Source organism: Gekko japonicus, unplaced genomic scaffold (genome assembly GCF_001447785.1).
Source record: "Gekko japonicus isolate JY-2015 unplaced genomic scaffold, Gekko_japonicus_V1.1 scaffold2083, whole genome shotgun sequence".
In the NCBI taxonomy this organism is placed as follows: Eukaryota; Metazoa; Chordata; class Lepidosauria; order Squamata; family Gekkonidae; genus Gekko; species Gekko japonicus.
The window spans coordinates 1-19,805 of NW_015169845.1; the positions used below are offsets into that span (position 1 = coordinate 1).

The 19,805-nt window shown below is 48.2% G+C and overlaps 1 protein-coding gene across 1 annotated transcript in view; it reads right to left on the reverse strand.

The window, feature by feature from the left end:
• Positions 1 to 1,539: 1,539 nt before the first annotated feature.
• The window catches only part of LOC107115581 (zinc finger protein 658B-like), a gene marked incomplete at its 3' end in the record, with an annotated part of 69,709 nt that continues 51,443 nt past the window's right edge, over positions 1,540 to 19,805 (reverse strand). The window contains exons 10-12 of the mRNA XM_015417322.1: positions 8,443 to 8,449; positions 1,777 to 2,867; positions 1,540 to 1,671 (exon numbers count right to left, since the gene is read on the reverse strand). Of these exons, the coding sequence (XP_015272808.1) occupies positions 1,540 to 1,671; positions 1,777 to 2,867; positions 8,443 to 8,449 (1,230 nt within the window). The remainder of the gene's footprint in view (positions 1,672 to 1,776; positions 2,868 to 8,442; positions 8,450 to 19,805) is intronic.

Below are 19,805 nucleotides of genomic sequence, written 5' to 3' on the forward strand. Positions count from 1 at the left end.
GCTTTGACCACGCGGACTTTTGTTGGCAATACTTTTTCATAAATGTCCATAAATCAAGAGTACGTTCTCAGTTTAGATACACACCTAAACAGCATACTCAAGATTGCTACAGCACAGATGCTGACACCAAATTTTGATGCAATCTTTCAGAGCAAGAGGTGTTATCAAAGACTGTTATATAAAGGAAATACTATAAGACTGTTACAGATTTGTGTTTATACTTTGAGTAAAAATATCATTGATTCGGTTTGTCGGTGTCCTTTCTGAAGTTTATATCTCTGGTACTTGGCATTACATTTTATGGCACACATGACCCACCCAGCCTGACTAATAATTTCACAAGCACACCATGCCAGAAGGACTGAAGGTTTTATTGAAACAAAAGCAGGGCCTTTCCTGGCCTCTGCTTGAACAAAACCTAACAGCCAACCACCAACAGAGGAAGTGAAACCAAACTACAGCACAGGCTTTTTGGCCATAAGGGACCAGGAGAAAATAACGATACAGTTTAACAAGGAAACAACCAAATACACAGCTTGCAACGATATAACACTGCCAAAGTGATATTTAATTTTGATTCAGCCATCGTAAAAAATGAGTTTGACAACTCTGTGCTAAGTAGTAACATTGTTTCTCCTTATGTGAGTTCTTAAATGCTGTTGAACGCCACATTGACTATCCCTTCGCACACACAGTGCATTCAACCCCTGTGTGGGTTCTTAGATATTTTCAGAGAGTGCTACTGTGACTGAATCTCGTCCTACACTGTGAGCATTCAAAGGGCTATTCACCTGGATGGGTTCTAGGGGGGTGCACTTGGTATGTACTGAGCCAAAAAATATCTGAAAGATACCTTATCAGTATTTGTTGGGTATTTATTCAGCCGAATACAGATTAAACAACCTAATTTGGCTAGCAAAATAGCCACACCAAAATAAAAGCCGATATTATTTGGCTTTTGTTCACGGTATCCTTAAATGTCTTCAGTCAAGTCGCTGAGCTGTGGAATTTATAGTTTAAATGTATTTAGTCCACATGTTGTGTTGTGCCACCATGGCAGCATGACTTGGTGAGTTAACTGATGAAATTTAAAGTTTAAATACCTCCAGTCCACATGCTGAGTTGTGCCGCCACAGCGGCATGTCTCAGTGAGTGAAATTCTCCATTATACCCTACAGAGATGGTCCTCGTAGGGTATAATGAAGATGAATAAACTCGGGTTTCCCAAATATTTACTGAATCCCAATACAACACCGATATTGGGATTCAGGGATATTTGGGAATGCCACTGTTTTCCAGGTCCAACTGACCCAAATATGAAAAAAAAAAAATTGCACACTTCTACTGTGCTCTTTGATGGTGTTAAAGAGTGCCACTCTGAATCTCTTTGAGCATATGCCTTGTGCACTTTTAGACGTTTTCGAAGAATGCTACTATAACTGATTCTCTTCCCACAGTCTTTGCATTGAAAAGGCTTCTCCCCTGTATGGGTCCCTAGAAGTTGTTGAAGACTGCCACTCGTACTGAATCACTTCTCACATTCTGAGTATTCAAAAGGCTTCTCCTTTGTATGGGTTTGTTGATGCTGTTGAAGAGCACCACTCTGACTGAATCTTTTTCTACACTCTAAACATTCAAAGAGCTTCTCCCCTGTATGGGTTCTTTGATGCTCTTGAAGAGTGGCATTTCGACTGAACATCTTCCCACACTCTGAGCATTCAAAGGGCTTCTCCCCTCTGTGGATTTGTTGATGTTGTTGAAGAGTGCCCTTCTGACGGAATCTTTTCCCACATTCTAAACATTCAAAGGGCTTCTCCCCTCTGTGGATTTGTTGATGTTGTTGAAGATTCCCACTTCGACTGAATTTCTTCCCACACTCTGAGCATTCAAAGGGCTTCTCCTCTGTGTGAGTTTGTTGATGCTGTTGAAGAGTCCCACTTCGATTGTATCTTTTCCCACACTCTGAGCATTTAAAGGGCTTCTCCTCTGTGTGAGTTTGTTGATGCTGTTGAAGAGTGCTTCTGTGAATGAATCTCTTCCCACACTCTGAGCATTCAAAGGGCTTCTCCCCTGTGTGGGTTCTTTGATGATGTTGAAGAGTGGCCATCCGACTGAATCTCTTCCCACACTCTGAGCATTCAAATGGCTTCTCCCTTGTATGAGTTTTAAGATGCTGTTGTAAATGGCTACTCTGACTGAATGTTCTCCCACATTCTGAGCATTCAAAAGGCTTCTCCCCTGTGTGGGTTCTTAGATGCTCTTGAAAATGGCTATTCTTAAAAAATCTCTTCCCACACTCTGAACATTCAAAGGGCTTCTCTCCTGTGTGGGTTCTTTGATGCTCTTGAAGACTGCCACTGCGACTGAATGTCTTCCCACACTTTGAACATTCAAAGGGCTTCTCCCCTGTGTGGGTTTGTTGATGCCGCTGAAGAGTACCACTCTGACTGAATCTCTTCCCACACTCTGAGCATTCAAAGGGTTTCTCTCCTGTGTGGTTTCGTCGATGAAGTCGAAGACTGCAACTCCAGCGGAATCTTTTCCCACACTCTGTGCATTCAAAGGGCTTTTCCCCTGTGTGGGTTCGTTGATGCTCTTGAAGACTGCCACTGTGACTGAATCTTTTCCCGCACTCGGAGCATTCAAAAGGCTTCTCCCCTGTGTGGGTTCGTTGATGTTTTTTTAGAGTGCTACTCCGACTGTACCTCTTTCCACACTCTGAGCATTCAAAGGGCTTATCTCCTGTGTGGGTTCGTTGATGCTCTTGAAGACTGCCACTGTGACTGAATCTTTTCCCGCACTCGGAGCATTCAAAAGGCTTCTCCCCTGTGTGGGTTCGTTGATGCTTTTTTAGAGTGCCACTCCGACTGAATCTCTTCCCACACTCTGGACATTCAAAAGGCTTCTCCCCTGTGTGGATTTGTTGATGCTCTTTAAGCTGGCCACTCCAACTGAATCGCTTCCCACACACTGAGCATTCAAAAGGCTTCTCTCCCGTGTGGGTTCGTTGATGCTCTTGAAGACGGCCACTTCGAATGAATCTCTTCCCACACACTGAGCATTCAAAAGGTTTCTCCCCTCTGTGGATCTTTTGGTGCACAATGAGATGTGATCTGTTTCTGAAGTACTTTCCACACTGAAAGCATTTATGTGCCTTCATTATACTGGGTTTTGGAACACGTATATTATGCTTTCTTCCATCAGAGAATGCCATTCCAGTCTCTGAGCAGATAAATCTCTTCTCTCCTGAATGAATTCTTTGGTGCTGAACAAGGTCTGATTTCTCTGAAAAGCTCTTGAGACAGTCTGAGCACCTATATGGTTTCTCTCCTGTATGTGTTCCTTGAGGTCTATGGAACTCTGCTCTGCAAATCCTGGTCTTTCCACTCTCCAAGCATTGATGGGTCTTCTTCCTACTGTGCATTTGTAAAGGGACGTTATATTGGGTTTGATCTGAGACATTCCTTTCACACTCCAAGCCCTTGCCTGTTTCCTCTACCATGTGAATCATTTCTTGGAAATCCTCCCTTTGGCAAGGAATGGGTTTGGCCCTCTTCTTGACCATGTGGCTGCATTTCTGCCTCTTAGGTCTTACTTGATTCCTGAAGTTTCCCCTCAAATTTTCATTCTGGATTTCATCTGGTGATAGAGGCTGCAGTTCTTCATCCTCCTCGTTCTTATGATTATCTCCTGTTTGAATAAAGAGAGAGATCCTTTTAGATCCCATGCAAGGAGGTCTCATCTGTACCTGAAGTTTCATCCACATTTCAGTGGCTTCTTCCTGCTGTACACTTAAGTGTACAATAATATACACTTTCAAAGTATATTAAGCCTCCTGCATTAGAGATGCTTGTTCGGGGCTCTGACCATTTATATGGATCTCCACCTGTGTGACTTCTTAGATGTGAAGTGTGAAGAAATGCATCTTGGGATGGAGGTTTGAACTGAGCAATACCTTCATTCTGAGTTTAAATGTTTTTTTCTGTCTGGGCAGAAGGCAGGCAAGTAACAATGGGATAGTCAAGTTCTCTCCCCCCACCCCTAAGCAGGGAACAGAGATCTGGAGGAATAAAGACTAGAAAGGATTCAGGAAGAAACTCCTGGAGGCTTCAGGAAAAGCTTCTTTGACCCAGCCTGACCTAATCAGTGGGAGACGAAAGAGAGATAAGACTCCTGGGAGAAAGGAGGAGGAGCTCTTTTGTGCTCATTCCATCAAGGAAGAAAGAGCTCTTGACTAAGACCTGGAGGAGGCAGCCATTGCCATGTGTTGGCCTACACTTGGGGAAGATCTTGACAGGCTGGAAAACTGGGCTAAAACAAATAAAATGAATTTCAATGGGGATAAATGTAAAGTTTTGCATTTAGGTACGAAAAATCAAATGCATAATTATAGGATGGGAGAGACTTGTCTTGGCAGTAGTATGTGTGAAAAGGATCTGGGGTCTTAGCAGACCATACAGTGAACATGAGTCAACAGTGTGATGTGGTAGCTAAAAAGGCAAATGTGATTTTGGGCTCTATCAACAGAAGTATAGTGTCCAGATCACGCGGCGCGATGGGTATTGCTTTACTCTGCTCTGGATAGACCTCACCTAGATTACTGTGTTCAGTTTTGGGCACCACAATTTAAGAAGGATATAGACAAGCTGGAACGTGTCCAGAGCAGTGTTTCCTCTAAGCTGAGTTAGTGTGAGCTAGCCTACAGTTTTTTAGCCTCTGGCTCACACATTTTGTCTTAGCTCAGGAAGCATGGCTCCAGAGCAAACTAATTTATGTAGTAGCAAAATCACTTGCTCACAGCTTTAATGCCAGGAGCTCACAAAGTGGAATTTTTGCTCACAAGACTCCACAGCTTAGAGGGAGCATTGGTCCAGAACTAGGGCAACAAAGATGGTGAGGCGGCTGGGTTGATGTGCTTTTGGCCTCGTCCAGCAGGGCTGTTCTTTGGTACCCCCCTCCCCTCGAAATATCAATTATTTAGGGAGAGTGCAGCCCCTCAACAGCCACAGCTGAGCTCAGCCCCAGAAGGCGCTCCCGAATCTCCACATCCAAGGCCCAGAAGGCCTCCCTCCCTCCTAACCTAGCCGGCTTGATCATTACACCAAAGCAAGAGTTGCCCGGAAGGGAAGAGGAAAGGTCCCCCTGCTATCCCTGGCCCATTCCCTTGACCTAACCATGAAGGAAACTCACCAGCAGGCAGCTCAAGTGGGAAAGAAAGAGTCTCTTGAGACCTCCCTGAGAAACTCTCCAGCCATTCTTCGGACACAAGGCCTTTGTCACTCTCCGCCGTTGTTTCTCTTACATTCCTGGCTTCTTTGGCAGAGAGACAGAAAGTAATCATTGTTGTACGAAGGAGGAGAAAAATCCAAGAAAGAGGTCACATTGCCCCTGATAAGGCAATTTTACTTGCACTCTTAGGACCTAAACTGGAAGGTACATATTGGTACTGATATTATTTCCAGTATATACAACTACTTCTGATACAAGGCCAGAGATATTTGTGGCCGCCCAATAGAACTCTTTCGGTGTGTCATTCAATGCCATATTTTGACTTCTGAAGAAGGCTCTTCTGAGCCAAAATACATCAGGTCATACACTGTCCTTAGCTTTAACTGCCGCCCCAAGTCCTGGAGGGTCCCAGTATGTGTGTGGGGGAATATCTGGCCAGGCATCACAGCCACACACTGCTTTTCAATATTTTGATTGGGCATCACCCCAATGGAAGCAATTGGCACCTTTGACACAATGAAAGATCCTTACCCAGAGAGGCCACATTCCCGTAGTTCTCCAGCATGACTTCCCTGTAGAAACTTTTTTGGCCCGGATCCAGCAGGGCCCACTCAGCCTCGGTGAAACACACAGCGACCTCCTCAAAGGAAAAGGGAGACTGAAAGAAAAAGCAGATGATTCCCTGGTCACAGATCATGCCAGGCAGAGACGACACTCTTGACCGACGGCAGCATTCGGGGGGGGGGTGCAGGATACAGAGCTTGCTATGTGTAGAGGGAGTTGCGCTCAGAGTCTCTCTTGCTCGGACAGCTGGAGCAAAGACATCCCTGAGAAAGGAATGAGGCCCGATGGTCCCCCAATCATCGCCCAAAGTACCTGGACCAGAAGAGGAGCAGACATTTGTGCTCCACTGCAAAGATGACGGCTTGACAGCATCTCTTCACGGCCTGCAAGGGAGACACAATTGGAAGGGTGAATTCTAGCCTCAACTTTGTATTTTGTTAAATTTGTAATGATTTTTAATAGCCACCGACACATTTCAAACTTCTCTTGAGACTTGGAATGTGCCCTGTGAACTCTGGAGCTCAAAAGGCTACAGCATCCTTCCTGGATGAGACCAAAACCCCAGGCAAGCCAATCTACTGCTGGCTGGGCCCTCCCACGAGCCCTTGAGTCTGCACTGCAGGGAGAAAAAGAGAGGTCGGAAATCGCATTGAATTACATGCTGCCAGAACATCCAGCCCCAAACCCGGACGTGATTTTAGTGTATCATCTGACATTCTGCACTACCAATGGGGTTTCAGGGCAACTGCTGATGCTCTGACTTCACATCCAGGTATTTGGCTGGACATCAACAGGACATCACGCCCACCCCATGCTCTGCCCTCAGACCTCATGGGGCGACCAGGCCATGGCCTGTCATCCCTAGTCCAGTATCCTCGTTCTGACTCTGGCCTGTCAAAAGCCCCTGGAAAGCTTTTACTGGCCTTTGGCAACTGGTGTCCAGAGGTATAGTGCCCCAGAACATGTGTAAAGTGCCATCAGGTCACAACTGACTTATGGGGACCCCACAGTTATTGAAGGCAAGAGACCTTCAGGGGTGGTAGGCCATTGCCTGCCTCTGCACAGCAACCCTGGTCATCTTTGGTGGCCTCCCATCCAAGTACGAACCAGGGCTGACTCTGCTTACCTTCTGAGACCTGATGAGATCAAGCTAGCCAGGGCCATCCAACTCAGGGGAACATGGGAGGTTCCATTTATTCATCGCCATGGCTAATAGCTGCACCCACTTTTGTCTTCCTTTCCTTTTTTCAGCCGCCTTGAGTCCCTCTAACATAGGTGTGTCAAACATGTGGCCCACAGACTGGATCAGGCCATCAGAGGGCTGCAATCCAGCCCGCAAGGCCTTGGCTGTTTCTATTGAGATATATGTCAGAGTGATAGAGGTAGCAAGCAGTTACTATAGATCAGTTTGATCTGTTTGTCAGACCTAGCTGTCATGCTAGTAATCATGTAATTACAGCCAGGTGTTTTCTAGCAGGTGTTACTCTTTCAGGGCTTGTTAGAGCTAGTGATTACATCACCTTGTTAGAGATTGGCTGGGGTTTAGCATAATAGCTATCAGCGTAGTAAGCTGAAGGGGGACTTAGTTCTCATAGACTAAGGCACGACATGCTGTTCAATAGCCTGTAAATATCTCTGTATATATTCACCTTTATAACTCTATAAATTCTCTGTGCACCTTCATAACTGGTCAGTCTCCCGCTTCTTATTTACAACACCCAATAGTTTCCTGCTTCCCCTTCCAGTTCTGCTGCTGCTGCTACCTCACAGCTTGCTTTACCAGACTCTCTCAGTCACACAGGAGAGATAGATAAGCAAGCCTCTCCTGTGTGATTGAGAAAGTCTGGTAAAGCACTGGCTGAGGCTCCTCCCCCTCCTCCCCCCAAGGGGAGGGAAGGAATGAGCTAGAGCTCGCTTCCTGGCCAGGCTGCCTCAATTGTATACAGGAGACAAAGGGAAGCCTTCCTTTCCTTCCACTGGCTGAGGCTTCTCCCTGAAGGGAGGGAGGGAGGGAATAAGGGAGAGCTTTAAGACCAACAAAGGCACCTTTAAGACCAACAAAGTTTTGTTCAAAGTATGAGCTTTTATGTGCCTTGCTACAATGTGTGTTTTATTTAAAGTGTAGAAAATCTTTAATTGTGTCCTTTATATCTCCGCTACCTGGCATTACATTTTGTGACACCCGTGGCCCGACAAGGCCTCATTTATGTCAGATCCAGGCCTCATAACAAATGAGTTCAACACCCCTGCTCTAACAGAAGGAAAGTAAGATACAAATATTTTAATTCATGTAAATAAGCATGTAACGGCTTTCCATGAATCTGTCTACTCTCCTTTCAAGTGAGGGGCCATCACTACACCCTGGGGCACTAAGTCCCAGAAGTCCCCTCTGCGTAGTCCCAAACCTTCCACCCAATGACTGGACTAGATGCCCTGATCCCATCCGGGCAGGAGGCACCTTTTCCACTTGACAGGGCACCTTGGGCAGGCTGCTGGGCCTCTGCCCTCAGACTTTCCTCTGACGGAGCTCCTTCTGCCTCAGAGAACTTCGCTTCCATCTTGACAGCTGGTCCCCACATCTGAAACAGCAGTAAGGGAGACGAGTAAGAGAAGAAATGGAAGAGGCTGAGGAGACAGATCCTGCCCCACTCCCAGACTCCTCATCCCTCCATCGACCAGCAGAGTTGGTTCAACCACAGGGCCGAGAATCAGGGCTGGGTTTTCTTCCCAGCCCTGTGAATTCTCTAAAGGGAGAAATACCTGGCAGGGAGGCCTTAGGACAAGGTCCTTGCTGGAACTGAGCGAAGGACACCCCCTCACCTGCTCTGCCTGCCTCTTCTCCTCGGCCTGACTCAGGAGGAAACCTTCGGCCAGGGCCACTGCCTGGGAACTGCTCTCCGGCTCGCATCCCCTCACCCAGCCCTGCATCTCCTGGGGCAGGATGGCCAGGAACTGCTCCAGGATCACCAGGTCCAGGATCTGCTTCTTGGTGCGCCTCTCGGGCTCCAGCCAGTGGCTGCAAAGTTCATGGAGCTGGCTGCAAACTTCTCGGGGTCCATCAGCCTCAGCGTAGCAGAACTGCCGGAAGCATCGGTTGTGTACATCCGCAGTCATCATGTCCTGAGAGAGGATCTCTGGCCCAGCTCTTTCCCAGTATTCAACACCAATCCTGGCCTGGGTGGGATGGGGACTTTTCCTTGATCTCTTGCCTATTCCAGGTCCTTCTGGGTCCTCCTCATCCATCTCCTTCCCCTTGTCTTGGGTCGCCTCCAACTGTGGAAAGATACCCGTACTCTCATGGCTACAAAAAGGAAGAAGAAAGGAAACAAAAATCACCGACCCTAGTCATGAGGCACCAAAGGATTGGCCAGGTGGATCGAGAGGAGCATCATTGTTGCAGTTTGTGTGGATCAGGATCAGTGTCATCTCTCTTATAAATAAAAGCCGAATGGTGGTGGCACTTCTCTAGAACATTCCACACGCTCCGGAATTGGTTGGTGCCCTGGTGTGTCACTCAGAATCTGTCCCTATCCACTGGCTGCATTGCTTATTGGCTTTTGCCTCTAACATTCTAAACAGTTTGCTGTTCTGAGGTAAAATGTATCCAATCCCCAGGTGAGGGCTGAAGATCACTCAGAATTACAACTGCTTTCCAGATGGCAGAGATCAGTTCTCCTGGAGAAAATGGTGGGCTCTGTATCCTTATATGCTGCTGAGGTGGCCCCCGTATGACAGCCAATGTGACGTAGCAGTCAGGGCTTCAGAGCATGGGAGAGGCTGCAGGTGTGTGGGGGGTGAGAAGCTGAAGAGTGAGGGGGAAATAAAGGTAGGTTGATGATTGGGAAGGAGATAGGGTTGCCAACTCCAGGTGGGAAATTCCTGGAGATGTGAGGGATGGAGCCTGGAGAAGGTGAGGTTTCAGGAGGCGTGGGACCTCGGACAGGTACAAAGCCATAGACTCCACCCTCCAAACCAACCATTCCCTTCTGGGGAACCATCATTGCCAATCTCCAGGTGAGGGCTGGAGATCACTCAAAATTACAACTGTTCTTTAGGTATCAGAGATCAGTTCCTCTGGAGAAAATGGTGGACTCAGTGTCATTATACCCTGCTGAGGTCGCCACAGCAAATTGACACTGAGTGTCCAAGGCCGGGGCACCCGCCCAGAGCCTCCTTCTAGAGGCTGTTGTATTTATTTCCACAACGAGCCTTTTTCCTAGTTCTGCTATATTACGAATCAAGCAGTTAGATATGCCCGTTTGGTTCATCAGGAAAACAAACCATCTCTATTTGGCTCTTGAAAACTTTGTTGCGGATGATATGATCTTGGCTTTAGATGACCAGGGAATCAGCCTGTCCTGAAGGGCTACATCTCAATATAAACTGGGACCCCGGATAAAGTGACTATTAGCGGCTTCTGTGTTGGAAACGTTAGGCAACAGTTCTGTCCAAGCAGCCAGCAAAGGGGATGGGCCAGGGGCTGTCCAGCCTCTCCAGGTCAGGGCAGAGGGGCTGCCTGGATGAACAGGAGTGCGGGGGGGGCAGTGAACCCCCAGGGGGAGGGTCAGATTTTGGGGGGGGAAACCCTGGGTCAAATGCCTGACATGTCAAGGAGCCGACTGGCAGGAATGATTCCTCCCTTCCTGATCAGGCGCAAGACTCCTTTCAGGACCTACAACACCTCTTAGAACTAACACCAAAACATGATGTCCTCATCATCATAGGGGACTGGAATGCTAAAGTAAGAAGTCAAAAGGTAACCAGAATAACAGACAAGTTTGACCTTGGAAAGCAAAATGAAGCAGGGCAAAGGTTAACAGAGTTTTGTCAAGAGACCACACTAGTCATAGCGAACACCCTTTTCCAACAACCTAAGACGCGACTCTACACATGGACATCACCAGATGGGCAACACCGAAATCAGATTGACTATATAATTTGCAGTCAAAGATGGAGAAGCTCTATCCAGTCAATAAAAACAAAACCTGGAGCTGAATGTGGCTCAGATCATGAGCTACTCATTGCAAAATTCAGACTTAAACTGAAGAAAATTCGGAAATCCACTAGGCCATTCAGGTTTGACCTAGATCGCATCCCTGATGAATATACAGTAGTGGTGAAGAATAGATTCAAGGGTCTAGATTTGATAGATAGAGTGCCTGAAGAACTATGGACGGAGGTTCGTGACATTGTACAGGAGGCAACAATCACCACCATCCCAAAGAAAAAGAAATGCAAGAAAGCAAAGTGGCTGTCTGATGAGGCTTTACAGATAGCAAAGGAAAGAAAGAAAGCGAAAGTGGGGGGCTGTAACTTGGACCCCATAAATCCAATCCTCATCAAACTTGGAGGGCAAGTAGAGGAGAGTCATCTGGAGATCTCTTGCATGTTTGGCATCTTTAATTTGCACAGGATCCATTCTATACAATCCTGACCCTCATGAACCTGTGCTTGTCATTTCCCCAGAAAATGCTTTCCTGGGGACACCTTCTTTGGGGGAGCCATAACTCGAACCCCATAAATTCAATCCTCACCAACCTTGGCATGTAGGTAGAGGTGGGTTAGCCGGATATCCCTTGTGAGTTTGGTGTCTCTATCATGCTGAGGGGTGTTCTACCATGTCACAAACCTCACAAATGAAACTGGTTTATTTGTGATGTTTCATGGTTCATGAAGCTGGCATACCATGAACCATACCACATTTTCCCAGTTCATGCCCATCACTACTCAACACCAGTTCTCTAGGTGAAATCCATCTGGTTGTCCTCATGAATTACCCCTGCATTGACCCATGTGGATCTATAAGAACCAGATCATCACTGAGACAGTACCCTAAGACCACAATTGTACCTTTAAAGATTGACTACCTCTTTCAATAGTCTTTCAGTAGTCATGTATGGCTGCGAGAGTTGGACTATAAGGAAGGCCGAGCGCCGAAGAATAGATTCTTTTGAACTATGGTGCTGGAGAAGACTCTTGAGAGTCCCTTGGACTGCAAGAAGATCAAATCAGTCAATCCTAAAAGAAATCAACCCTGACTGTTCCCTGGAAGGCCAGATAATGAAACTGAAGCTCAAATACTTTGGCCACCAAATGAGAAGGGAGCACTCACTGGAGAAGCCCCTGATGCTGGGAAAGATGGAAGGTCAAAGAAGACGGGGACGGCAAAGGATGAGATGGTTAGACAGTGTCATAGATGCCACGAACATGAAATTGAGCAAACTTCAGAGGACTGCGGAAGACAGGAGGGCCTGGCATGACCTGGTCCATGGAGTCCCGAAGAGTCGGACTTGACTGTGCGACTGAACAACAAAAAGAAGATTTCCATGGGTGTGAATTTATTTTTATTTACAAAGTTCAGATCCCACCTCTGTCCCCCACCAGGGCCACCCAGGCAGCTAACAAATTAAAACATACGTCAGAAAATCACACTTTGAAAGCATTTAAAGCCCCTCAGAGTAACTGTGAGATCCTCCATTACGCTTGAGAGGAGACCGATGTCTGCTTCAGACCAGTCCGGCTCCCCACCCGAATCTATACATGAGAGTCAACGTTCCTCTTTCCCGTGATTTAAGAGCTTATCTCCCCACCCCCCACCCCATACTGTCTTACTTGTGAGTAAATCTTCCTAGGATCCGACTGGACGGCTTTTCCCTGCTGCTACCTGCCTGAAGCCCCGCCGGTTCTCTTTGGCGATAAAGAATCAAATCCCCACCCCACTCCCGAACACACCCCGGAAAAGAGCCTTCCCCCTTTCTCGCCCGCCCACCCTTGCCCGGCCTCTAGCAACTTAGCAAGCAGCTCTGTTGGCTTAACTCCCTCAGTGCTGCAGACGAAGGAGAAAGGCTTTCCGTCCTTTCCCGGAGGAGCGGCGCCCAGACCTGGACAGAGCGGACTTCAGCCGGGCTACCGCCCCTGAGCCCCCTAGGCAGTTCAGTGGGGCTGCTCGGGAGTAACTGTGATCAGGGCTGCGCTCCCAGGGTATCCAGTGCTGTTCAGCCATCTCAGAAAAAAGGATGGGTGAACAGAAAAAGAAAATGCGTTCTCTTTAGGGCCTCCCCCCCTTTCAGGGATGCCGGGCTCCAAGTGGGACCTGGGGACCCACTAGAATTACAGCTCATCTGCTCATCTGCAGACTGCAGAGACCACTTCCCCTTCTAGAGAATGGATTTGGTAGTCTCCAGGCAGGAGACTGGCAACCAATGCTCCCTGGAGGGTGGGGTATAAATCCAATCTCTTCTTCTTCTTTGCAGACAAGCTGGGCTACCTGGGATTCTGAAGGCTGAATCCAGAAGGGAAACAGCTAAAGAATGTCAGAGATATCTTGAATAATAGAGAACAGCACTGTAGACTGAGTTTTAGAATTAACCAACATAAGAATATCAGCCAAGGGGCATTGATGCAGATACATCAGAATGAGGGTGCCTATATGAATCAATGGGTTGGGTTATTAAAATTATGATTGTATCAGTAGAAAAGGTATTTAAGGTTCTTGTAAATATTGTTTCAAGTCTTCCTGGCTTGACTGCGGGGGGGACTTTTCTCTGCAGAGAAATAAACCGCTTCTTTCCTGATCACTTTGTAAGAAAACGGATGCTTTGGAGGATGGGCACGCTGGCATTGCACCCCCCAGGGATGCCGGCCTCCAGGTGGGCCCTGGGGATCCCCTTGAGTTGTACCTTATCACTAGACTACGGAGGCCGGTTCCCTGGGAGAAAATGAAGGCTTTGGAGGGCGGACTCTCTCTTTCTTATTGTAATTGTAATTTTATTGTAATTGTAAAAATTTATTGTAATTTTATTGTAATTTACTGTAATTTTTAATTGTAATTGGGTATCCCCCAAATATTAAATAAATTGTAATTTATTGTAATTCCCACCCAACTCCTGGGTGGGGAAAATTGTTTTCGTGTTTTATATTGTAATCTTAATCTAATGTTGTTTTTAGTACATATATTGGCATTTTAATGTATATATTTATACATATGTTGTTAGTCGCCCTGAGCCCGCCACGGCGGGGAGGGCAGGATCTACATTTGAATATAAATAAATAAAATGAATACCCCACTGAGGTCCCTCAGTCCTCCCCAGGCTCCACCCCCAAATCCCCAGGAGTTTCCCAACCTGGAGCTGGCAGCCCTCCCCCACCCCCCCCCCTCTCACGCGGTCCAACCAGGACCTTGCCACCTGGCCCCCACTCCCCTCTGGCTTACAGCATCTCAGACCAGCCACCTAAGGTCACCAACTCCTGGGTGGGAAATAACGGGAGATTTTGGGAGTGGAGAGTAGGGATGGAGGTGCTTGTGGAGGAGTGGGACCTCCGTGGGATCTAATGCCATGGAGTCCACCCTGAAAAGTAGCCATTTCTGTTGCCGGGGGATGAGTGCAAAATTCTGTGACATCTGCAGATCCCACTGGGAGGTTGGCAATCCTTCAAGCATCGCTCCCCTTTCCTTCCCTGCTTTGCAGCTCCCTTGCTCAAATCCCCCCCTCCTAGCCCCACCCATGAACAGGCTGTGGCTTCAGAGACACACACACACCCTTGCAAAAAGCAACAGTCCCCTGCCCCCCACCCCACCGGCTCCTCTGCGCCAAGGTAAACATCAGAACAGGGTAAAAGCCGGAACAGCCTAGAATGGACATTAAACAAGCAATAGCACTGCAGAAAACACTGGGATGCACTGCAGACACTCCAGAACAATATTTTAGAAATGAAAACGCCGAACTCTTGAACTTTTATTAATCCTTTCCAGGCCAAAAGGCCTCCAGACCTGCGTGAAACAAACAACAGTACCGCAAAAAACCACTGGGATAAGCCTTAGGCCTTGATTTAAGCCCCAAGCTACAACTGGACAGTTGGGGGGGGTTGGAGATGAACGCATGCCCCCGGGGCATTTTCAGCCCTGCCGCACTGCAGAAGACCCTGCTGCCTGCCACTCCCACCCAATCCTCTGTTCTTCCCTCCTGAAATCTGGCGAACTGTCCTTTCCACAGCACCCCCTTAGGTCATCCCTACCTTTTCATGGGGATCTTCAGGTGCTAGGCAACCCTACATTTCTGATAGTGGAAACACTGAGCCCATTTGGATGGATTGTAACTCCCATTTTTGGGCTGGAAGGGAGTATGGTATAGCAATGGCAAAACATCTCTGCTTTTCAGTTGTATTGAAAGCCCCTGCGCCATCACACACTCCGGGTTCGGTCTCTCCCACCTTGTTCCAGGAGGACATGGTCTGTCATCTGTCACATTTTGTTCCCATCTTTCTGCTAAGGAGCAGCTCCAGTTTCTCCCTGTGACGTAGGTTCGGCTGCTGACTGCCCAAGGCCACCCACTGATCTTCCTGGCTGAGTAAGGATTTGAACCCAGGCCTTCACCATTCAATATTCTAACTACGACACCACACGGGAAAGCAGACTGGAGAGGAAATGGAGGAATGTGGTGAGTGAACAGGTGCCTGTTCTGTGGCAGCAGACGCCCACCTTCCGTCTGATGAGACCGCTGCTGATATCACTAAATTTGCCACTTCCACATGTGACGTATACTTTGTAAATGCCAAGCAGGTACCAACAGTCAAGCAGGGCCAAGGCTAAGGTTGCCAATGTCCAGGTGGTGCCTGGAGATCTTCTACTATTACAATTGATCAGCAGGCTACAGAGATCAGTTCCCCTGGAGAAAATGGCTACTTTGGAGTGTGGACTCTATGGCATTACACCATCCTGAAGTCCCTCCCCTCCCCAACCCCCACCCCCAGAATCTCCAGATATTTCCCAACCAAAAGCTGGCAACCAGTGTTCCCTCTAAGCTGAGTTAGTGTGAGCTAGCTCACAGTTTTTTAGCCTCCGGCTCACACATTTCTGTCTTAGCTCAGGAAGGAGGGCTCCAGAGCGAACTAATGTCTGCAGCAGCCAAATTGTTTGCTCACAACTTTAATGCCAGGGGCTCACAAAGTAGAATTTTTGCTCACAAGACTCCACAGCTTACAGGGAACATCGCTGGCAACCCTAGCCAAGGTGTTGTGACACATGTAGTGAGAACGCACTTGTGCCCAACTTGGAACTCTTGAGGGGGGAAACTTCCATTCACCCCCTGATTCATCCTCCACTTACACCTGGCTGGGTGACCTTGGGCAAGCCATAGTTCTGATAAGAGCTGTCCTTAAAAAAGAACCGTTTCTGTCAAGAGCGCTCTCAGCCCCGCCTACCTCACAGGGTGTCTGTTGTGGGGAGGGGAAGGGAAAGGAGTTTGTAAGCCACTCTGAGACTCCCTTGCGTAGTGAAGGGCGGGGTATAAATCCAATCTCTTCTCTTCTTCTTCTTCTGATAGTTTGAAGTAAGGTTGCCAGATATTTAAAAACCAACAAACCGGACACACTGAGGAACCCCTTCCAGGGAAACACTGGGTGCGCTGGGGGAGCACCCAGCAGAAGCACGAAGCAGCAACCGCTGCTCCCAACCTTACACTTGGGCTTAGCACTGCCTCCTCCAAGCCCAAACAGCATGCTTTGTGCTCTTTGGGACTGGTATGGTTGCCAGTTGACCTTGACCAGTTTGGTGTAGTGGTTAGGTGCGTGGACTCTAATCTGGGAGGACCGGGTTTGATTCCCCACTCCTCCACTTGCACCTGGGCTGGATGACCTTGGGCAAGCCGTAGTTCTGAGAAGAGCTGTCCTTCCAGGGGATCAGATTTCTGTAGTCTGGAGATCAGTCATAATTCTGGGAGATCTTCAGGCCCCCCTCAGAGGTGGGCACCCCTGGCTGTTTCAGGGATCAGTTACTTGAAGTGCTGAAGGGCAGACAGGTGGGGAATACAGTCAGGGCCGGCTCACTCACTAGGCGAACTAGGCGATCGCCTAGAGCGGGATGGCCCTTAGGGGCACCAAACTACACCTGGCCCCGTACTCTGGGAGTTTCTTGATTATTTGTGTTTTTCATTCTTCCTAAAATGCATTTATTTTTGAAAATTGGTGGGCGCATGGGGGGGGGGGCATAAGGGATCCTCGCCTAGGGTGCAAAATAAGCTGGAGCCGGCCCTGAATACAGTCTGAACACACAAATCATAATAAAGTAAGACCCTCTGCCCGTTTATCTGTGCACAGCCTGCTGTGGAGGTTGTGGGTGTGGGTTAGGTTGCCAGTTCCAGGTTGGGAAACTCCTGGAGATTTGGGGAGTGGAGCTTGGGGAACAGAAGGGATGTGATACCATAGAGAGTCCACCCGCCAACGCTGCCCTTTTCTGCAGATGGACCTATCTCTGTAGTCCGGGGATCAAGCCCAATTGACAGTGCTGTTCTTTGAGGTGCTAACAGAGAGTTCGCTGAGGTAACAGAAACACACTTCTACTTCTCCAGTTGCTGTCTTCTCTTGTGAAGCCGCTTGGTGACCCTGGAGTTTCTGCAACCAATATCACAGTTTTGATCGTTTAAAGCCCTCCTGTGGGATAGTTCAAGGAACTGCTCCTGTCATGAATGTCCCGCTAAAGTGGTCAACCTATGAAGCCCTGAACCATCAGCCTTCCCCAGGGCTCTTTTTGTAGCAGGAACTCCTTTGCATATTAGGAGACCCACCTCTAATGTAGCCAATCCTCCAAGAGCTTACAGTAGCCCCTGTAAGAAGAGCTCTGTAAACTCTTGGAGGATTGGCTACATTAGGGGTGTGTCACCTAATATGCAAAGGAGTTCCTGCTACAAAAAGAGCCCTGGCCTTCCCATTGCTGAACTCAAATCCGTGGGTCCTTGTTTGGTTTTCAGAATTGCTGAAGGCAGTTCTGGTAACTTGTAGTGGAAGAGAGTTCAGTGGGAAGTGTTTGGGGAGAAGGAAAACCCTGTGCTCCTTCCCTAAAACTAGAGGGTCCCAATCCTCACTGTCAGTGAAGAAGAAGAAGAGGAGATTGGATTTATTCCCCGCCCTTCACTACCCAAGGGAGTCTCAGAGTGGCTTACAAACTCCTTCCCCTTCCCCTCCCCACAACAGACACCCTGTGAGGTAGGTGGGGCTGAGAGAGCTCTTGACAGAAACTGCTCTTTTTTCAAGAACAGCTCTTATCAGAACTACGGCTTGCCCAAGGTCATCCAGCCTGGTGCAAGTGGAGGAGTGGGGAATCAAACCCTGTTCTCCCAGATTAGAATCCGCGCACTTAACCACTACACCAAACTGGCCCTTCGGTGTCTCTGTGTGTGTGTGTGTGCACAATATGCTCGCTATATACAAAGCATGGAATCCAAAGCATGTGACATTTCCTGAATACAGCAGATCTCTGACTTCCCCTCTCATACTGGTCTGGGGGTTGGTCCTTGTTCCTCAGGAGGGTTAGGTTTTCAGGGGCACTTTGTGCAGCAACTGTCCCTACTTCTCTACCCCGCACTATCAAGCATGTTATATTTCTAGTTATTATTTTATTTTAACTTGAAACAATGGCTCTGTGTAACTTTGTAACTTTGCAAGCACATAGTCAGGTCTGATAGAAACACTGCTGCATTAAAGCCTTGTGCACTCTGCTAACTTAAAGAAAGATCTGGACCACCAGAACCTATACCCTTCACAGGGCTATTTTTGGGCAGGAACGTGCAGGAACAGAGTTCCGGCTGGCTCCTAAGTTGGCCACGCCCAGCAGGAACTCGTTAGCATAATAGGCCACACCCAATAGCAGAAACTCATTAGGATTGGCTACATTAGGGGTGTGTGGCCTAACATGCAAAGAAGTTCCTGCTACAAAAAAAGCTCTGGGTTTTGACAACAAACAAGGTAAACAGAATAAGAAGCAAAGGGTGGGTGTGGCTGGATGACCACACTTCTGGTAACATGGGGGGTGTCAGCTAGCTGCCATTGTGTCTGGTGTTACCTGCTTAACACACCTTTTGCCCTTTCTCCCCCCCTGGTTCCTTTTGCTTCTTTATGCTTGCTCTGTACTTTGCGGAACTGGCCAAGGTCGTGCAGCTGGTGGTGGGAGTCGGTGCTTCGCTCAGCTTGTTATGGTTATCACGCCTGTGAACTGAACCTGTGTTGACTATGTAGAACTGTTATGTTCCCATGAAATGGGCGCGCAATTGCAAGTTCTATTCCCGCCAGCGGGAACTGGGCTCATTGGCCCTAACCTGGTTCAAATTCCTTTATTATGTTACACGTGTGTATTGGTAGTCATTCCTAACAATGCCCTTGTTCCTGCTTGAACCATCGCTTTGAAATAAACCTTACTTTGAACCAAACGTGGAGTTATTTCGAATGCCTGGGGATCCAACATTTTGTTAGGAATCCACTTTTCTCTATCATCTCAAATCTGACGGCTGTCATGAGTGGGAAAGAGGAGAAACCACCATCCACGGAGGCAACTCTGGTTACGTCCACTCCTTTAGTCACGACGGCCACCGAAACGCCAGTGACTACATCGGACCTAACAGGGGCCGTCGGGGGAGCGATCCCGAGCTGTCATGAGTGGGAAAGAGGAGAAACCACCATCCATGGAGGCAACTCCGGTTACGTCCACTCCTTTAGTCACGACGGCCACCGAAACGCCAGTGACTACATCGGACCTAACAGGGGCCGTTGGGGGAGCGATCCCGCGTGGGGCATATCTTCCATGGCCGCCGCCTACCCCGTCGAAGTGGGGACCGGGAGATGCCGAGCAGTGGGACGACTGGTCGCTGTATGACTCGAAAGGGACTAAAGAGACTTTTTCTCACAGAGGCAGTGCTCTATGAGAAAGCCTGTATGACAGGGGAATGTACCTGGGAAAGGACACCGACCCTCCGGAGAGAACATCTCGAAGGAAAGATGAGATGTGGGCGGCGGAGAGAGAAATTCGGAGAGGGGAAAGAAACTCAGCCGGAAGGAGCTATGACCCCCGAGACGACCGAATAGAAGATCTGGAGAAGTCGGTACAACAACTCATGCGGACTGTGGGCGACGTGTTCGACGCACTGCCGCAAATGATGGACTTGCGAATTGCCAACTTGGTGGCAACTCATGGATTACAAATGCAACCCCCGATCCCGCAGCAACAACCCCAAGTGCCACCGTAA